This window comes from Halichoerus grypus, chromosome 3 (assembly GCF_964656455.1).
Source record: "Halichoerus grypus chromosome 3, mHalGry1.hap1.1, whole genome shotgun sequence".
NCBI classification, from domain to species: Eukaryota; Metazoa; Chordata; class Mammalia; order Carnivora; family Phocidae; genus Halichoerus; species Halichoerus grypus.
The window spans coordinates 79,901,851-79,921,766 of NC_135714.1; the positions used below are offsets into that span (position 1 = coordinate 79,901,851).

The window sequence follows — 19,916 nt, forward strand, 5'->3', positions numbered from 1 at the left end:
GTTTATTCTTATGCCATAAATTACCACATAAAATTATTTCTATAATAATAGTATGGCTTGGAATGCCTGGGTGGCTCAGTTGGTTAAGCATCTGACTCTTAGTTTTAGCTCAGGTCCTGACCTCAGGGTCATGAGACTGAGCCTCATGTTGGGCTCTGCACTCAGGACAGAGTCTGCTTGTCCCTCTGCCTGTGCTCCTTCCCATGCTCTCTCTCGATCTCTCTCTCTCTCTCTCAAATAAATAAGTAAAATCTTAAAAAAATAATAATAATAGTATGGCTTTAAATAATGAGGCATATATGCTACATGTAATTTTTAAGCCCTATGCCTTGGTATTAGATATAAAGAATATTATTTTAGTATTCACAAATTACCTGATAATCAGCAGGACCAGGAGCAGTAAAACCTTCTTTCTGAACCAGGAAGATAGTCCGAGGAACAGAAGAACCAAATGCACTTTTCTTTTGTTTCATCAAGCAGGTATTGCTAAAGTTGTCGATTATAGTATTGTTTAGGATATTATAAAACCCAGGACCTGAAGTCATGAGGAATGCCATAGGTAAGAATAAACATGTTTTTAATTTTTTTTAATTGAGTAACTTTAAGTAATTTTTTTTAGAAAGAACTCTCATATATTGCTGGCAGGAATGTAAAATGGTATGACATTTAGAGAAACAATTTGTCAAATTCTTATAAAGTTAAACATATACTTATTATATGACCCAGAAATTCTACTCCTAGGTATTTTCCCAAGAAAAATGAAAAAAAAACTAAATGTCCATAAGCCGGTGAATTAAAAAAAAAAAAAAAGTGCTATACCCAAACAATAGAATACTACTCAGCAATAAAAAGGAAATATAAATGCAATAATATGAATCAACCTCAAAAACATGATACCAAGTGAAAGAAGATAGAAAAAATCCTGAAAAACATATGATTCTATTTATATGAAATTCCAGAAAATGCAATATAGTGACAGAGACAGTAGCCTGGAATGGGTGGAGACTAACTGCAGAGTGGAATGAGAGAGCATTTCTAAAATGATGGAAATTGCCAAAATTTAATTTTAGTGGCAGTTCCTGACTACATCCATTTACCAAAACTCATTAAACTGTACACTTAAATGAATTACTTTATTCTGTAAATTATACCTCAATAAAGCAGAAAGAAAGAAAGAAAGAAAGAAAGAAAGAAAGAAAGAAAGAAAGAAAAAGAAAGAAAAACAAGAAAAAGAAAGAAAGAAAGAAAGAAAGAAAGAAAGAAAGAAAGAAAGAAAGAAAGAAGGAAAGAAAGAAAGAGAAAGAAAGAAAGAAAGAAAGAAAGAAGAAAGAAAGAAAGAAAAGAAAGAAAGAAAGAAAGAAAGAAAGAAAGAAAGAAAGAAAGAAAAGAAAAGAAAGGAAAAGAAAGAAAGGAAGAAATTCTTGATGCCAAAAAGTATTAAAGAGTTGATGTAGCAACATTAAAAATTAATTTGGCAATGGAATGAATCCTAAACTAAAAAAAAAAAAAAAAGATTTTGAAAAATGTGGAAAGTTTTTGCTTACAATTATAAGAATTGAACTAAAACTTATGTAGAAAACTGAACCAAATTAACTTTTAGAAATTATTAAAATCTTATTTATTTAGCTCTCCAAGCACATTTATTGAAGTTTATAAATATTATAGATAGCATATTCTAAGAGAAATATAGTAAATAAGAGTACCAAGTTTAAAAAAATCAATTTGGGAAAAAAATCACCTATCATCCAATATTCCTATCACAGCAGTTACTTTATTTTTGCCTTTTACCTTTCAGGACATATTTATAACCCGGAATATTTTCTACAGTGGCAATCTGAGTGAATATTTGAAACAAATTTTATATTTTGTATCTTTTTATATTTGCACATATGTTTTATAAATCAGTAATATTAAAAAATCAGTTCTGGTGAGCAGCAATATCCATCCATAAAATGCAATATATACTTGAAAGAACACTTAACTTGGTTATACTCAAGTTATCTACTAATTGTACTAAATTAGCTCTACAACTAAATAGTTATAAAACATAAGTTCAATCTCATTTGTTTTTCTGGGCTGCAAGTTCCATGTCTGAAGATATAGAAATTGACTAAGATCAGGCTACTCAAAATGTGGTCTGTGAGCTGTTGCTTGTCCAAGAACAATCCACAAGAAAAGAAGTTTACAATTAAATGTAAATTGACTATTTCACTAAGCACTTTTTTTATTAACATATAATGTATTATTTGTTTCAGGGGTACAGGTCTGTGATTCATCAGCCTTACACAATTCACAGCGCTCACCATAGCACATACGCTCCCCAATGTCCATAACCCAGCCACCCCATCCTTCTCACTCCCCTCCATTCCAGCAACCTTAGTTTGTTTCCTGAGATTAAGAGTCTCTTATGGTTTGTCTCCCTCTCCAGTTTCATCTTGTTTCATTTTTCCCTCCCTTCTCCTATGATCCTGACTTGTTTCTCAAATTCCTCATATGAGTGAGACCATATGATAATTGTCCTTCTCTGATTGACTTATTTCGCTTAGCATAATACCTTCTAGTTCCAACCACATCATTGCAAATAGCAAGATTTCGTGTTTTGTGATGGCTGCATAATATTCCATTGTATATATATACTACATCTTTTTTATGGTCCAGTGTGTCATTTAAAGGCTTTATTTCCTTTTTTTATTCATTTATGGAAGGGCATCTCAGCTCTTTCCATAGTGTGGCTATTGTGGACATTGCTGCTATAAACATTGTGCTGCATGTGCCCCTTCGGATCACTACATTTGTATCTTTGGGGTATATACCCAGTAGTGCAATTGCTGGGTCATACATTAGCTCTATTTTCAACTTTTTGAGGAACCTCCATACTTTTTCCAGAGTGGCTGCACCAGCTTGCATTCCCACCAACACTGTAGGAGGGTTCCCCTTTCTCCACATCCTCACCAACATCTGTTGGTTCCTGACTTATTAATTTTAGCCATTCTGACTGGTGTGAGGTGATATCTCATTGAGGTTGCGATTTGAATTTCCCTGATGCCGAGTGATGTTGAGCACTTTTTCATATATCTGTGCCATTTGGATGCCTTCTTTGTAGAAATGTCTGTTCATGTCTTCTGCCCATTTCTTGATTGGATTCTTTGTTCTTCGGGTGTTGAGTTTGAAAAGTTCTTTATAGATTTTGGATACTAGCCCTTTATCTGATATGTCATTTGCAAATATCTTCTCCCATGCTGTCGGTTGTCTTTTGGTTTTGTTGACTGCTTTGCTGGGCAAAAGCTTTTTTCTTTTTTTTTTCTTTTTTTTTCTTTTTTTTTTAATTATGTTATGTTAATCACCATATATTACATCATTAGTTTTTGATGTAGTGTTCCATGATTCATTGTTTGCGTAAAACACCCAGTGCTCCATTCAGTACGTGCCTTCTTTAATACCCATCACCAGGCTAACCCATCCCCCCATACTGTTTTCCAGAGTGGCTGCACCAGCTTCCATTCACACCAACAGTGTAGGAGGGTTCCCCTTTCTCTGCAGCCCCGCCAACATCTGTCATTTCCTGACTTGTTAATTTTAGCCTTTTATCTTGATGAAGTCCCAATAGTTCATTTTTGCCCTTGCTTCCCTTGCCTTTGGCGATGTGTCTAGGAAGAAGTTGCTGTGGCTAAGGTCAAAGAGGTTGCTGCCTGTGTTCTCCTGAAGAATTTTGATGGATTCTGGTCTCACATTTAGGTCATTCATCCATTTTGAGTCTATTTTTGTGTGTTGTGAAAGGAAATGGTCCAGTTTCATTCTTCTGCATGTGGTTGTCCAATTTTCCCAACACGATTTGTTGAAGAGATTGTCTTTTTTCCATTGGACATTCTTTCTTGCTTTGTTGAAGATTAGTTGACCATAGAGTTGAGGGTCCATTTCTGGGCTCTCTATTCTGTTCCATTGATCTATGTGTCTGTTTTTGTGCCAGGACCATATTGTCTTGATGATTACAGCTTTGTAATATGACTTGAAGTCTAGAATTCTGATGCCACCAGCTTTGGTTTTCTTTTTCAACATTTCTCTGGCTATTTGTGGTCTTTTCTGGTTCCATACAAATTTTAGGCTTATTTATTCCATTTCTTTGAAAAAAGTTGGTGGTATTTTGATAGGGATTGCATTAAATGTGTAGATTGCTCTAGGTAGCATAGATATTTTCACAATATTTGTTCTTCCAATCAATGAGCATGGAACATTTTTACATTTCTTTGTGTCTTCCTCAATTTCTTTCATGAGTATTCTATAGTTTTCTGAGTACAGATGCTTTGCCTCTTTGGTTAGATTTATTTGTAGGTATCTTACGGTTTTGGGTGCAATTGTAAATGGGATCGACTCCTTAATTTCTCTTTCTTCTGTCCCATTGTTGGTGTATTTCTGTGCATTGATTTTATATCCAGCCACTTTACTGAATTCCTGTATGAGTTCTAGCAGTTTTGGGGATGGAGTCTTTTGGGTTTTCCACATAAAGTATCATATCATCTGCAAAGAGTGAATGTTTGACTTCTTCTTTGCCAATTCAGCTGCCTTTTATTTCTTTTTTTGTCTGACTGCTGAGGCTAGGAATTCTAGTACTATGTTGAACAGCAGTGGTGATAGTGGACATCCCTGCCATGTTCCTGACCTTAGTGGAAAAGCTCTGTTTTTACCCATTGAAAATGACATTCCCCGTGGGTTTTTCATAGATGGCTTTTATGATATTGAGGTATGTACCCTCTATCCCTACACTCTGAAGAGTTTTATCAAGAAAGGATGCTTTACTTTGTCAAATGCTTTTTCTGTATCTATTGAGAGGATCATATGGTTCTTGTTCTTTCTTTTATTAATGTATTGTATCACATTGATTGATTTGTGGATGTTGAACCAACCTTGCAGCCCAGGAATAAATCCCACTTGGTTGGGGTGAATAATCCTCTTAATGTACTGTTGGATCCTACTGAGTAGAATTTTGGTGAGAATTTTTGCATCCATATTCATCAGGGATATTGGTCTGTAGTTTTCCTTTTGGATGGGGTCTTTGTCTGGTTTTGGGATCAAGGTAATGCTGGCCTCATAAAATGAGTTTGGAAGTTTTCCTTCCATTTCTATTTTTTAGAACAGTTTCAGAGGAATAGGTATTAATTTTCTTTAAATGTTTGGTAGAATTCCCATGGGAAACCATCTGGCCCTGGGCTCTTGTTTGTTGGGAGATTTTATACTACTGCTTTAATTTCCTTAGTGGTTATGGGTCTGTTCAGGTTTTCTATTTCTTCCTGGCTCAGTTTTGGTAAGTTATACATCTCTAGGAATGCATCCATTTCTTCCAGATGATCTAATTTGCTGGTATATAGTTGCTCACAATATGTTCTTATGATTGTTTGTATTTCTTTGGTGTTGGTTGTGATCTCTCCTCCTTCATTCATGATTTTATTTATTTGGGTCCTTTCCCTTTTCTTTTTCATAAGTCTGGCCAGAGGGTTATCAATCTTATTAATTCTTTCAAAGAACCAGCTCCTAGTTTCGTTGATCTGTTCTACTGTTCTTTTGGTTTCTATTTCATTGATTTCTGCTCTGATCTTTTTATTTCTCTTCCCCTGTTCGGTTTAGGCTTTATTTGCTTTTCTTTCTCCAGCTCCTTTAGGTGTAGCATTAGGTTGTGTATTTGAGACATTTCTTGTTTCTTGAGAAAGGCTTGTATTGCTATATACTTCCCTCTTAGGACCACCTTTGCTGCATCCCAAAGATTTTGAACAGTTGTGTTTTCAATTTCATTTGTTTCCATGAATTTTTTAAATTCTTCTTTAATTTCCTGGTTGACCCATTCATTCTTTAGTAGGATGCTCTTTAGCCTCCATGTATTTGAGTTCTTTCCAACTTTCCTCTTGCGATTGAGTTCTAGTTTCAAAGCATTGTGGTCCAAAAATATGCAGGGGATGATCCCCATCTTTTGGTACCGGTTGAGAGCTGATTTGTGACCCAGTATGTGATCTATTCTGGAGAATGTTCCATGGGCTCTAGAGAAGAATGTGTATTCTGTTGCTTTGGGATGGAATGTTCTGAATATATCTGTGAAGTCCATCTGGTCCAGTGTGTCATTTAAAGCCTTTATTACCTTGTTGATCTTTTGCTTAGATGATCTGTCCATTTCCTTAAGGGGGGTGTTAAAGTCCCCTACTATTATTGTATTGTTGTTGATGTGTTTCTTTGATTTTGTTAACTGGCTTATATGATTGGCTGCTCCCATGTTAGGGGCATAGATATTTACAATTGTTAGGTCTTCTTGTTGGATAGATCCTTTTAGTATGATGTAGTGTCCTTCCTCACCTCTTATTATAGTCTTTGGTTTAAAATCTAATTTGTCTGACATAAGGATTGCCACCCCAGCTTTCTTTTGATGTCCATTAGCATGGTAAATGGTTTTCCACCCCCTCACTTTAAATCTGGAGGTGACTTTTGGTCTAAAATGAGTCTCTTGCAGACAGCATATCGATGGGTCTTGTTTTTTTATCCAACCTGATACCCTGTGTCTTTTGATTGGGGCATTTAGCCCATTTACATTCAGGGTAACTATTGAAAGATATGAATTTACTGCCATTGTATTGCCTGCAAGGTGACTGTTACTATCTATTGTCTCTGTTCCTTTCTGGTCTATGTTACTTTTAGGTTCTTTCTTTGCTTAGAGGACCCCTTTCAATATTTCTTGAAGGGCTGGTTTGGTATTCACAAATTCTTTTAGTTTTTGTTTGTTCTGGAAGTTTTTTCTCTCTCCTTCTATTTTGAATAACAGCCTAGCTGGATATAGTATTCTTGGCTGCATATATTTCTTGTTTAGTGCCCTGAATATATCATGCCAGTCCTTTCTGGCCTGCCAAGTCTCTGTGGATAGGACTGCTGCCATTCTAACGTTTCTACCATTGTAGGTTACAGACCTCCTGTCCCGAGCTGCTTTCAGAGTTTTCTCTTTGTCTCAAGACTTTTAAGTTTTATTATTAGATGTTGTCGTGTTGACCTATTTTTATTGATTTTGAGGGGTGTTCTCTGTGCTTCCTGGATTTTGATACCTGTTTCCTTCTCCAAATTAGGGAAGATCACTGCTATAATTTGCTCCAATATACCTTCTGCCCCTCTCTCTCTTTCTTCTTCTTCTGGGATCCCAATTATTCTAATATTGTTTCATCTTATGGGATCACTTATATCTCGAATTCTCCTCTCATGATCCAGTATTTTATCTCTCTTTTTCTCAGCTTCTTTATTCTCCATCATTTGGTCTTCTATATCACTAATTCTCTCTTCTGCCTCATTTAGAGCCTCCATTTTTTATTGCACCTCATTAATAGCCTTTTTGATTTCGACTTGGTTAGATTTTAGTTCTTTTATTTCTCCAGAAAGGGATTCTCTAGTATCTTCTATACTTTTTCAAGCCCCGCTAGTATCTTCATAATTGTCATTCTAAACTCTAGTTCTGACATCTTACTAATGTCTGTATTGATTAGGTCCCTGGCAGTTGGTACTGCCTCTTGTTCTTTTTTTTGAGGTGAGTTTTTCCATCTTGTCATTTTGTCCAGAGGAGAATAGATGAATGAGAGAACAAAATGCTAAAAAAAATCCTAAAGGGTAACAATGACCCCAGAAAAATATACACTAAACAAGAAGAGACCCAAAAGGGGGGGGGGGGAGAAAGGGGGGAAAAAAAAGAATATAATCAGTCTGGTGAATAGAGCAGAGCCACACACTAGATTTTGGGTGTATTTTGGTCTGTTAGAAGAAATCACCTCCCAAAATTTTAAAGAAAGAAAAACATATATATACAAAAATAAGGGTAAATACAATGAAGGGATGAAATAGGACTGTAAAGATGAAAATTAAAAAGGATTTATAAAAAGGAATTGATAAGTTGGCTGAAAAAAGAATGAAAAAAATTTTAAAAAGAGAGAGAATGTGATCAGGCGGGAGACTAGGACAATGTCATACACTAGATTTAGGGTATATTTTGGTCTGTTAGAAAAAACTGTATCCCAAACTTTTAAAGAAAGAAAAACTTATATATATACAAAAAATAAGGTTAAATAAAATGAAGAGATAGAATATGAATGTAAAAATGAAAAATTCAAAAAGATTTTAAAAAAGGAATTGATAAGATATTGGTTGAAAAAGTAAAGAAAAACTCAACTAAAAAATGGAAAAAGAAAAATAAAGAAAATTTTAAAAATTAACTTTGAAAGACTAAAGAATCATGGGAAAAAAGCCATGAATTCTATGTGCTGTATTCCCCTAGCACTGGGTTTCACCGTTCTCATTGATTGGTAAACTTGGTCTTGGCTGGCTGTTCTTGCTGATCTTCTGGGAGAGGGGCCTGTTGCAGTGATCCTCAAATGTCTTTGCCTGAGGCAGAATTGCACCACCCTTGCCAGGAGCCAGGCTAAGTAATCTGCTTGGGTTTGCTCTTGGGAGCTTTTGTTCCCTGAAAACTTTCTGTACAGCCATAGAGGATGAGAATGAAAATGGCTGCCTCCCAATCTCCAGCCCCAGAGGAGCCAAAAACTCAGGGCCCCACTCCTCAGTGTGCCCTCAGAGAAAAGCAGTCAATCACTCTTGTCTCCCTTGTCTCTGGCACATTCCATGCTCAGTGGCCTGTGACCGAGCATTTCTATCTCTGGCACACGATCCCGTTTTTAGATTCCAAACCCAGCAGATTCCTGTGGTGAGCTCCCATGCCGCTCCTTCTGGGGGAAGAAGGGGAGTCTCCCTGGATCTACCACTTGTTGGGTCCCTGCTTGAAGAGTAGTGGCCCGACTGTGCTGCAGATCACAGTTTATGGCAACCCTGAGCTGAGAGCCCACTCCTTGGCTCCATCTTTGCTGCCAGGTTCCCCGCTCTGATACCTGGGAGCTCTGCCACACTCAGGCACCCTTGGTCTTCCTGTGACCCCAGGGACCTGAGACCACACTGTCCCAGCGAGGGTTCCACCCCCCGCTTAGCCACTGGAGCGACGTCCCTCAGCGGAGCAGACTTCTAAAAGTTCTGATTTTGTGCTCTGCTGCTCTATCACTTGCCGGTAGCTGGCTGACAGAGGTTCCCTCCCCCCTTCCAGAAAGTGGTCGCTTCTCTGTTCATAGGATTGCTCCTATTCTTTTCTTCGATCTTCTGTTGAGTTTGTAGGTGTTCAGAATGGTTTGATAACTATCTAGCTGAATTCCTGGGACCAGATGAAATTTAGGTCTCCTACTCCTCCCCCATCTTGCTCCTCCCCCCTCACTAAGCATTTTGTAACTAGTCTTTCTCCATAAAGGAAGGATTGTGTTGATTTACATTTTGGTACAATCTTCTTTCTCATTGTAGGCAGGAAACAAACAGTTGACAAATGGGCACTTTGAGTAGTATGAGGCTAGAGATATTTTAGGTGCTTTCTGGATTAAAAGTGATCAAATCATCATACACAGTCAAATAGAAGGTTTTTCTCAAAGAAGCTACCCATAAACTCTTTCCAATTCTTCAAATATTCCAGTTCTAATATCTATTTCTCAAAAATCTCTATCAAAAATTCTCTTGTGCCAACTCTTAGAAAACCTAAATGCTAATGTCTTATTTCAGCAATCTTCAAACATTCCTCCACTGGTAAAGTTTAGAAAAAAAAAAGGTAAGTAGAAAGTGTAATAAAAACTATTTGGACCGCCATTTAAGGTAATTAAAAGACAAGTATTTGAGATCTGTCTCTCTTCAGGTAGGAGAAGACAACAGAACACATTACAGCTTAAGTGCTTAAATATAGGGACCTCACTCAAAAGTATATACATCACAAGTAGTACTTTGTTAAGCATCTGATTCGAAAAGCCATCCTGATTATGTAATTCACTCACATTAGAGGTTTTTCACATTCATTTTTCTAATCAGTAAGTATAGAAATGCCCAGGAACCCCAGAACTAGACAGTTTAGGGTGACCTTCTAAAAGCAACCTGAAAGTATGTTCTAGAACTGATTGATGGGTCCAATTTATTACTGCATACTAATATCTACACAGAAAAAAAATTGAAGTTCCATGAGGCCATTCTCACTAATTCTTAAAATATGTAAGATTCAGGATTAGATTGGAGGTGTCATCATAATTTAACTGTATCCTTCACAAATAAACCTTTGGGGAATTTATAATACCTTAATCATAATACAGTAGACCACAAAATTGAAAATAAGACCTAATCCTAAGACCTAAATACTTTGGACTTCAGATTCATGAGAAACAGTACTCAGCTAGGCTCAGCTGGGGTAGTGCCAAGCACCTACACATGACCTCTCCAGAATTGCAGTCTTAGAATACTTAGACTTCACAGAGGCTCAGGACTCCAAGACCAACTGTTTCAACAGGCCCAGGTATATACTATAAAGCTCATGACTTTGCCTAAGAAGTGCTAAAATATCACTTCCACTGAATGCTATTGGTCAGAAAAGACACCAGACTAACCAAGATTGGAATGGAGAAGAACAAGACTCAACTTCTCAATGGCATGAGTAGTAAATAATTTTGTACCAGTATAGACTTACCATAACAAATTACCATAACAAAACTTATAGCAATTGTTTGAGATCAGGCAATGGGTCAGAAGCTGGAACAACTCAAGACTTAGAGAAAGGGACATGAGAGGACAGTTGGTGATAGCTTAAAGGACAGGAGGAAAATGTTATTGGAGGCTGGAGATATAATGTAATGGCAGAGATTTTAACAAAACTAATGCTTGAGATAATGAAGAAAATAATAAATAAGTAGTTTCTAGCTAAGAAAGTTTCCAGGCTGAATATCAAAAGTACCAATTAGTTGTTTTTAGCCATGTGTGTGAAGGTATGGAAAGAAAGAGATGAGTTCAAACAGTTGTTTTCAAGAATTTATAAGAAATGAAAGAAATCAAAATTTTCTGGGGTTGAAAGTAAAACTTTTCTTCATTCCATCTCTACATATAGCAAAAAGCTCTCAAAGCAAGAAATGGCCTGAGATCAAAGACCAAATCCAGAGTATGACTGTAAGACCCTTTGTTAAGACCTCAGAAAGATTTAAGATGGTACACCATAGAATCTTTCAGTTAAAGAAAAGGCTTCTAAGAATTTTAAGGCCATATGTCATAGACCCTCTTGGCTAAAATAATAATAATGCTCCTAAGAATCTAAGAGTATCGAAACACAGCGGCGCCAAAGGTGACCCAAAGTAGACAAAGATTTTCCTAAGAAGTACATTTTAGTGTGGGTTTTGTCCAGTGTATTTGATTCTAAGTCATTACAATAAGATACTTACAAAGTAGTTTTTAGAGGGAATTTTACAAACCTGGAAAGAAAGAGACAACAACAGTGCAAAATGAAAAGTGGCTATAGATCCCTCATCTTCTATAGGCTGTAGGCCCCTCATCTTCTATAGGAGAAAGCTCCAACTGCAAACACAGCCTACTTTGAGATTTTTTTCTTGCTTCTTGAGGTAATCCTGCATTGCTATATACTTCCCTCTTAGGACCACTTTTGCTGTATTCCAAAGGTTTTGGACCATTGTGCTTTCATTTTCATTTGTTTCCATGTCTTTTTTGATTTCTTCTTTGATTTCCTGGTTGACCCATTCAATGTTTAGTAGCATGTTGTTTAACCTCCTTGTATTTTTGGTCTTTCCAAATTTTTTCTTATGGTTGACTTCTAGTTTCATAGTGTTGTGGTCATAAAAGGTACATGGTATGAATTCAATCTTTTTGTATTTGTTGAGGCCTGTTTTATGACCTAATATGTGATCTATTCTGGAGAATCTTCCATGTACACTTGAAAAGAATATGTATTCTGCTGTTTCAGGATGGAATGTTCTGAATATATCTGTTAAGTGCATCTGGTCCAGTGTGTCATTCAAAGCCATTGTGTCCTTGTTATTTTCTATTTAGATGATTTGTCTATTGATGTCAGTGGGGTGTTAAAGTCCCCTACTCTTATTATATTATCAATTAGTTCCTTTATGTTTGTTATTATTTTATATATTTGGGTCCTCCCATGTTGGGTACATAAATATTTACAATTGTTATATCTTGTTGTATCAACCCGTTGTGGTTATATAATGCCTTTCTTTGTCTCTTTTTAAAGTATTTATTTTAAAGTCTAGTTTGGGGGCACCTGGGTTGCACAGCTGGTTAAGCATCCAACTCCAGGCTTTGGCTTAGGTTGTGATCTCAGGGTCGTGAGATTGAGTCCCATGTTGGGCTCCACAATCAGCATGGAATCTGCTTGAGTTTCTCTCTTCCTTTCCCTCTGCTCCTCCTCCCCATGCTCTCGTTCTCTCTCTCTCAAATGAATAAATAAATCTTTAAAATAAGTAAATAAAATATAGTTTATCCAATATAAATATTGCCACTCTGGCTTCCTTTTGACATCCATTTGCATGATAAATGTTTCTCCACAAGGTTTTGTTGAGAAATCTCCAGCTAGCCTTAAAGGTCTTCCCTTGTAAATTAAGAACTTCCTTTGTCTTGCTGCTCTTAAGATTGTTTCTTTATCACTATATTTTGCAAATTTAATTACAATATGTCTTGGTGTGGACCTGCTTTTGTTGATTTTGATTGGAGTTCTCCATGCCTCCTGGATCTGGATATCTGTTTCCTTTCTCAGATTGGGGAAGTCTTCTGCTATTATTTCCTGAAATAAATTTTCTGCTCCCTTTTCTCTCTCTTTCTTCTGGGACTGCTATAATATGAATGTTATTACATCTGTTGGAGTCATGAGTTCCCTAAGTCTACTCTTATGTCCCATAATTATTGTTTCTCTCTTTTTGTTCAACTTCATTATTTTCCATTATTTTGTCTTCTAGGTCACTAATTCATTCCTCTGCTTCTTCTGGCCTACTGTTAATTGCATCAAACCCATTTCCAATCTCGTTTATTGTATTCTTCATCTCTGATTGATTCTTTCTTAACTCTTTTATCTCTGTGGTAAGGGTCTCACTAATATCTTCTATTCTTTTCTCAAGCCCAGTGAGTATCATTATGATTGTTGCTTTAAATTCTCCATCAGGTATGTTACTTGTATCTGTTTTGCTTAGATTTCTAGCCGTGTCCTTATCTCGTTCTTTCATTTGGAATAAATTCCTCTGTGTTGGCATTTTGTCTAAGTCTCTGCCTTCTTCTCCATTAGAAAAGCCAGTTATGTCTCCTGCTCCTGAAAGTAATAGCCTTAGGAAGAAGAAGTCATGTAGTGCCCAGGGTGTAGTGCTTCACGGAATGTCTCCAGTCATGCTGTGTGCACCCTGCTATTGTGTTTTGGCTGCTCTATCTTCAGGCCAGTTGTCTGTAGAGGCTCTCCTTTCCTGCTGTGGGCAGTGTTTGGTCCCTGGACTGAATGTGGTGAGTTTTAACTAGGTACACTCTAGTCTGCTTGTGAAATGAGACCTGACACCAACTCTGCCAGAAATAAAGCCCTGCAGAACTCTCTGGTCAGGAAATATTGTGTGGGCAGGGGCTTCTGGGGGGAGGGGCCTGACCTTCTCGGGGAGGGGCCTGTTGTGCTGGGACTGAAACAAGCTTGACAGAGAAGGGCAGTTCTGCCGAAGCACATGGGGTGGAGCTTGGTGTAAACAAGTTAGGCAGCCAGAAACACAGCCTATTTCTTATAGAAAAGGAAGGATGATTCAAAAGATGGAACCAAGAGCCCAAAGGCAGAACAAAGTACCTTGGAAAATCATTCCAAGGGAACCCAACTGGGCATTAATCAAGGAAATTACAAAATGTGCCTGGTTGGATTTCATAGTTGTTATTGGCCTATGACTGTTATGGGCCTCTAGTTTTCTCTTTTCTGAATAGGAGCATCTAGTATGATTATCCTATCTTTCTCCCATTGCTGTGTTTTGGGATATGTGAGACAGATAATGTGTGTCTTTAGTTCATAGCTCTTCTGACAGAGGGAAGTCATACTCAAGAAGCTAATCTAAAGTATCACACCCAAGAATTCTCACCTATAGCAATACAGGTCTTAGATAAGAAAATACTGGACTTCAAGATTACACCATAATTACATGAGACTTTGGAGGCCTGGAGAAGGCATGTAGGACAACTGTAAATGTTTTGTGGGCAGAGGTAGTCTATAGTAAATTAAAGATGGCCAAAAATTCTTTGCTATCCGTGTCATTGAGAGATGAAGTGTCATGCTCTTCTAACATGTGCTGCCCTGAGTAACCTGACTAACAAACAGAATGTGGGATTTCTGACATTAGGAAATAAGCCTTCTACCATCCTGCCAGGTCCTATAGAGTCCTGAGCTACCAAATTAAAAGACCAACTACCCTGGGACAGCAATGCTGAAGCTATGCATGCACTCTGAATGACAGTCTTATCTGAGCTCTGCCTTCCAGCCATCCCACAAAATAGTAAGATACAAAAGAAAACTCTGTGTTTTTAAGCCACCAAGTTTGTTATGCAGCAACACATAACAATATGTTAACATTTATATAAGTTATTTTTGTGCTGGATTCTTAGTTCTGTATACTAAAATATCCAGTGAGAATACTAGAATATGTTTTAGGATATCCCCAAAATAAAATTTTAACAAAAGTGCATTTCATAAGTTAAAATACTGGCAGTGACCACATAGTTGATATATATGTTCACCCATAAAGAGAAATTAGGAAATTTACTGAATAAAGGAAAACAATAGAAAATTACCATTAAGATATATGACCTGTTAAATTGAAATCTTACTAAAATTATACATTATTTTTAATCTATCTGTGTTTAGTGTATAGTCAATACTTTTAAAATGTGACTTAAAATGACAACAAAAACCACAGAACAAAAAGAATTGTACTTTTTGGTACATCCATCTTGTCAAGAATATTAAGTTATATAACTACATGGATTAATTACTAACCTGGCATTTCCTCTGTCCTGAAGTCCTGTGTGAATCGAGCAGCACTTTGACCAAATGGAGTACTTTTCAGTATCGGTGTTTTCTTCAAGGAATTGAAAGCAGTTCGAGATTCATTATATGTGCCAGGAGCTGGAGTGATTGATTTCATAGGTACAAATCTCTGGTAAAGAACAGGAAAATATGTCAATGAGATATGTACTACATAGTACATTTTGATATTTCATGAGTTAAAAGCTGCCTTCTTACTTAATATAACATCTGGAGTTTAATTTATTTCTTAATGGAGTGAAAAAATACAGACGAATTAAGATCTTGTACCTATCAAAACATAAAATATATAGCTTTTAGTAAAAACATATATATTAATACAGTAATGCATTATGTACTTTACTAAGCCAAATAGACATTTTGAAGGAAATTATCTCAAGATGAGATTCTAGATGATAATGTATGGACAATCTTCACATTTAAATTATTCTGCAAGTTAAGATAATAAAAAACTATATGATGTAACATGGCTTCTTTTAAGTAATAAAATTAATACAAATTGACAAAGTTCCTTGATATATATATTCAATTAACTCAACAATATTGTTAAATATCTTAAGAAAAAATCTTAGATTCAAGAGATATATAAATCTGGTTTAGCTTATAATATTAAACTTATACATTTATGTTTATTATAAATTTATAATATTTAACTTAATATTAAATATATATATATACATATATATGTAACTGAAATCATGAAGTATAGCATTGTATATTTTTTTAACTTTTTATTTGGAATTAATTTCAAATTTACAGAAAAAATTTGCATGAATAAAAATAATTAAGAAAATACATGTATTATATAATGTTTACCCAGATTCACACATTGTTAACGTTATGCCATTTGCTTTTTTCATTTGGCCACACTCTGCTTCTTTCTCCTTCTTTCAGTATGTCTATTCCTTCCTCTCTGTGTCTCCCTGTGTGTGTGTCTCTATACACACACACACACACACACAAAAACACACACACACACACAAGCATGCAGCATATATATAGAACCATTTAATGGAAAATTGTATATGTCATGGCCCTTTATCACTTAATATTTTGGTGTGTATTTACTAAAAATATGGATTTTTTTTTTTTTACATATCTGAAGCACACTTATCAACTTCAGTAAATGTATCAATGATATAATATTTTTATCTAATCAACTATTCATCTTCCAAATCTGTCAGTTGATCTACTAATGCCTCTATTGCATTTTTCCCCTTCAAGCATATAATTTAGTCTAGGTTCAGATATTGCTTTTAGCCTCCTTTAATATAGGAACATTTCTACAACCTTCCTTTGTGTTCTGTGACTTTGGAAGAATATGGCACCCCATTTTTGTATAATAAAACCATTGTTAGTTGGGACTTCTCTGATGCTTCCTCATGATTATATTCAGGTTATGCATTCCTGGACAGCATACTAAATAGGTGATGTAGCTTTCTCAGAGTATCATATGTAGAGGTACATGATGTCTTTGAACCTCAGTGGTCATTTTAATTTTATAAAATTGAATATTCCCTCTACATTTATTAGTAAGCACTCAACATTCTACTGTAAGCAAGAGCCCTCTTTTCTCCCCCAATTATTCATTTCATTATTTATCTACCTATTTATGTATATCCAATCCATATGGAAATACGAATACCATTTTTAACTATTTATAATTAATTACTGTGGTTTTTTGTCATTGTTGTTATTGTTGTTTTACCAGTAGGGAGCCCTTTAAGTTGATTCATATATCCCTATGATATGCCATCATCTTTTTTTTTTTTTTTTTTTGAGACTTTTCTTATTTTGTGACATAACAATATGTTACAGGTTCATCTTCCACCTACTTTGCCCAGTCCCCACTTCTTGGCTTATTTAGCAAGCTGGGATATATATCTATACTATCTACACCTATACTTACACCTATATCTATACACACACATACTCATAAAGACAAATACACATACATATTTTAGGAATCATGAATTCACATCAAACTTTCAATTCAAATCTATCATACAAGGTCCTTTTTCAACTCCCCTAATCCATATTTGTATGTACCCTCTTCCAAGTGAAAACCCTAGTTTACAACATTGACTTTTTTGCTCAGTGTAATACATCTAAAATAGTTTCATTATTGCTTCACCCATACCATTATACTAAACCAACCTCCTAAAAAGAATTCAGAATTTGTTTGTAATTCTTGCACTCACTATCCCCTCCAACTCCTTCCTATCCAAGACTGATGTAGTCAAATACTGTGGTCACATGGATTATTCTTTTTCCCCCCTTCAACATGGCTAAACGTATTCACTTAAAATACAGTGGTACATTTGTTTCTATTCACTTTCAGTTTTAGGGGTTTTTTTTTAAGCCTTTCCATTCTTTTCTATTTATTTTTATTTTTGAATATATGGAACATTGACATGTTTCTAAAAGACAAATATGTATTTTATTTTTTTTTTTTTTTTTTTTTTTTTTTTTTTTTTAAATTTTTTTTTTTTTTTTTAAAGATTTTATTTATTTATTTGACAGAGAGAGAGATAGCGAGAGCAGGAACACAAGCAGGGGGAGTGGGAGAGGAAGAAGCAGGCTTCCCGCCGAACAGGGAGCCCGATGTGGGACTCGATCCCAGGACCCTGGGATCATGACCTGAGCCGAAGGCAGACGCTTAACGACTGAGCCACCCAGGCGCCCGAAATATGTATTTTAAAAAGTACACTCAAAGGCTTTTGAGGAAAAGATGGCAGAGGAGTAGGGGACCCTATTCCAACTGGTCCCCGGAATTGAGCTGGATATCTACCAGACCACTCTGAACACCCACGAAATCAGCCTGAGATGTACGAAGATCTGGATCTCTACAAACAGAATATCACAGGTGGTTGGTTTCGAAGTACGAAGCAGAGAGCTGTGATTCTGCAGGCAGATATCAGAGGACAAACAGCAGCAGGAGGGACCCTGGCCGTGGGCATCCTACACCACTGGTGAGTGATAGCCTCCCCCACTGGGAACGGGGCACAGACTCGCAGATCAGTAGCAGCGGGGAAAGGACTTTAGAGCAGCCCCCCCTCCATGAAAACCAGAACGGCGGGGCCGTGCATGTGAACTGGGGGCGGCTGGTGGTTTTAGAAGCACAAAGGGCAGATACAAGCCCCGACGTGGAGGCGAGGACTGGGAGCACTGCTGAGGGGTGCACAACCCAGGACGCTGCAGTTTATAGCAGCACAGACAAAAAAGGAGAGAGCGTGGCCTAGAGAGCTCACTAAAGAACAGACTGCGATCTCTCTGCTCTGAGGCAGAGGGTTGGAAATGGTCTCTTCTGCTCTGACTCTTTAAAGAGACACGGAAAGCCGCCAGGGAAAGCCACCAGAGAACAAAAGCCCCAAAAAACTGGTTTCCACTGAGCCCATCCCCCACCACAGGGGGCAGCACAACTCTGCCCCAACAGGGTTGCCTGAGTGACAGCGTGGAAGGCCCCTCCCCCAGAAGACAGGCTGGGAAAACAAGAGGCCAGCAACCCTAAGGTCCCAAGAAAACAGGTGCATCTTGCTTGGGTTCTGGTCAATAATTTGGACTCTATACATTCCCTCAAACACCCATCAACAGAATGACTAGGAGGAGGAACTCCCAAAATAGGAAAGACACAGAGGTTATGACTTATGCCACAGATTTACAAATAGATTCAGATATAACCAAGATGTCGGAGATGGAATTCAGGCTAGCAATTGTGAAGATAATAGCTAGAATGGAGAAATCAATTAATGGCAACATAGAGTCTCTAAGGGCAGAAATGAAAGCTGAATTGGCAGAACTTAAAAATGCCATCAGTGAGATCCAATCTAATCTAGATAATCTAACAGCTAGGGTAAGTGAGGCGGAAGAATGAATTAGTGACCTAGAAGACCATTTAATAGATAAAAAGGGAAAAGAGGAGGCCAGGGAAAAACAACTCAGAATCCATGAAAATAGAATCAGAGAAATAAGTGACACCATGAAGCGTTCCAATGTCAGAATTATTGGGATCCCACAGAGGGTGGAGAGAGAGAGAGGACTAGAAGATATATTTGAGCAAATCGTAGCTGAGAACTTCCCTCATCTGGGGAATGAAACAAACATTCGAGTCCTAGAGGCAGAGAGGACCCCTCCCAAGATCAAGGAAAACAGGCCAACACCCTGGCATGTAATAGTAAAACTTGCAAATCTTAGAACCAAGGAAACCATCTTAAGGGCAGTTAGGGGGAAGAGATTCCTTCCATACAGAGGGAGGAACATCAGAATAACGTCAGACCTATCCACAGAGACTGGCAAGCCAGAAAGGCCTGGCAAGACATATTCAGGGTACTAAACAAGAAGAACATGCAGCCAAGAATACTTTATCCGGCAAGGCTTTCATTTAGAATGGATGGAGAGATGCAGAGCTTCCAAGACCGGCAGAAACCATACACAAAGATAAACTCAAAGTGGATGAAAGACCTCAATGTGAGACAGGAATCCATCAAAATCCTAGAAGAGAACATAGGCAGTAACCTCTTTGACATTGGCCACAGCAACTTCTTTCAAGATACATCTCCAAAAGCTAGTGAAACAAAAGCAAAAATGAACTTTTGGGACTTCATCAAGATAAGAAGCTTCTGCACAGCAAAGGAAACAGTCAACAAAACAAAGAGGCAACCCACAGAATGGGAGAAGATATTTGCAAATGACACCACAGATAAAGGGCTGGCATCTAAGATCTATAAAGAAATTTTCAAACTCAACACCCAAAAAACAATCAAGTCAAAAATGGGCAGAAGACATGAACAGACAGTTCTCTGAAGAAGACATACAAATGGCTAACAGAGACATGAAAAAATGTTCATCATCATTAGCCATCAGGGAAATTCAAATCAAAACCACATTGAGATACCATCTTACACCAGTTAGAATGGCAAAAATTGACAGGGCAAGAAACAACAAATGTTGGAGAGGTTGTGGAGAAAGGGGAAGCTTCTTACCTTGT

At 37.0% G+C, this 19,916-nt stretch overlaps 1 protein-coding gene across 1 annotated transcript in view; it reads right to left on the bottom strand.

The window, feature by feature from the left end:
* The window catches only part of STPG2 (sperm tail PG-rich repeat containing 2), a 314,912-nt gene that overhangs the window by 171,447 nt on the left and 123,549 nt on the right, over positions 1 to 19,916 (bottom strand). Inside the window, exons 6-7 of the mRNA XM_078068237.1 lie at positions 14,882 to 15,041; positions 375 to 535 (exon numbers count right to left, since the gene is read on the bottom strand). Coding sequence (XP_077924363.1) covers positions 375 to 535; positions 14,882 to 15,041 — 321 coding nt within the window. The remainder of the gene's footprint in view (positions 1 to 374; positions 536 to 14,881; positions 15,042 to 19,916) is intronic.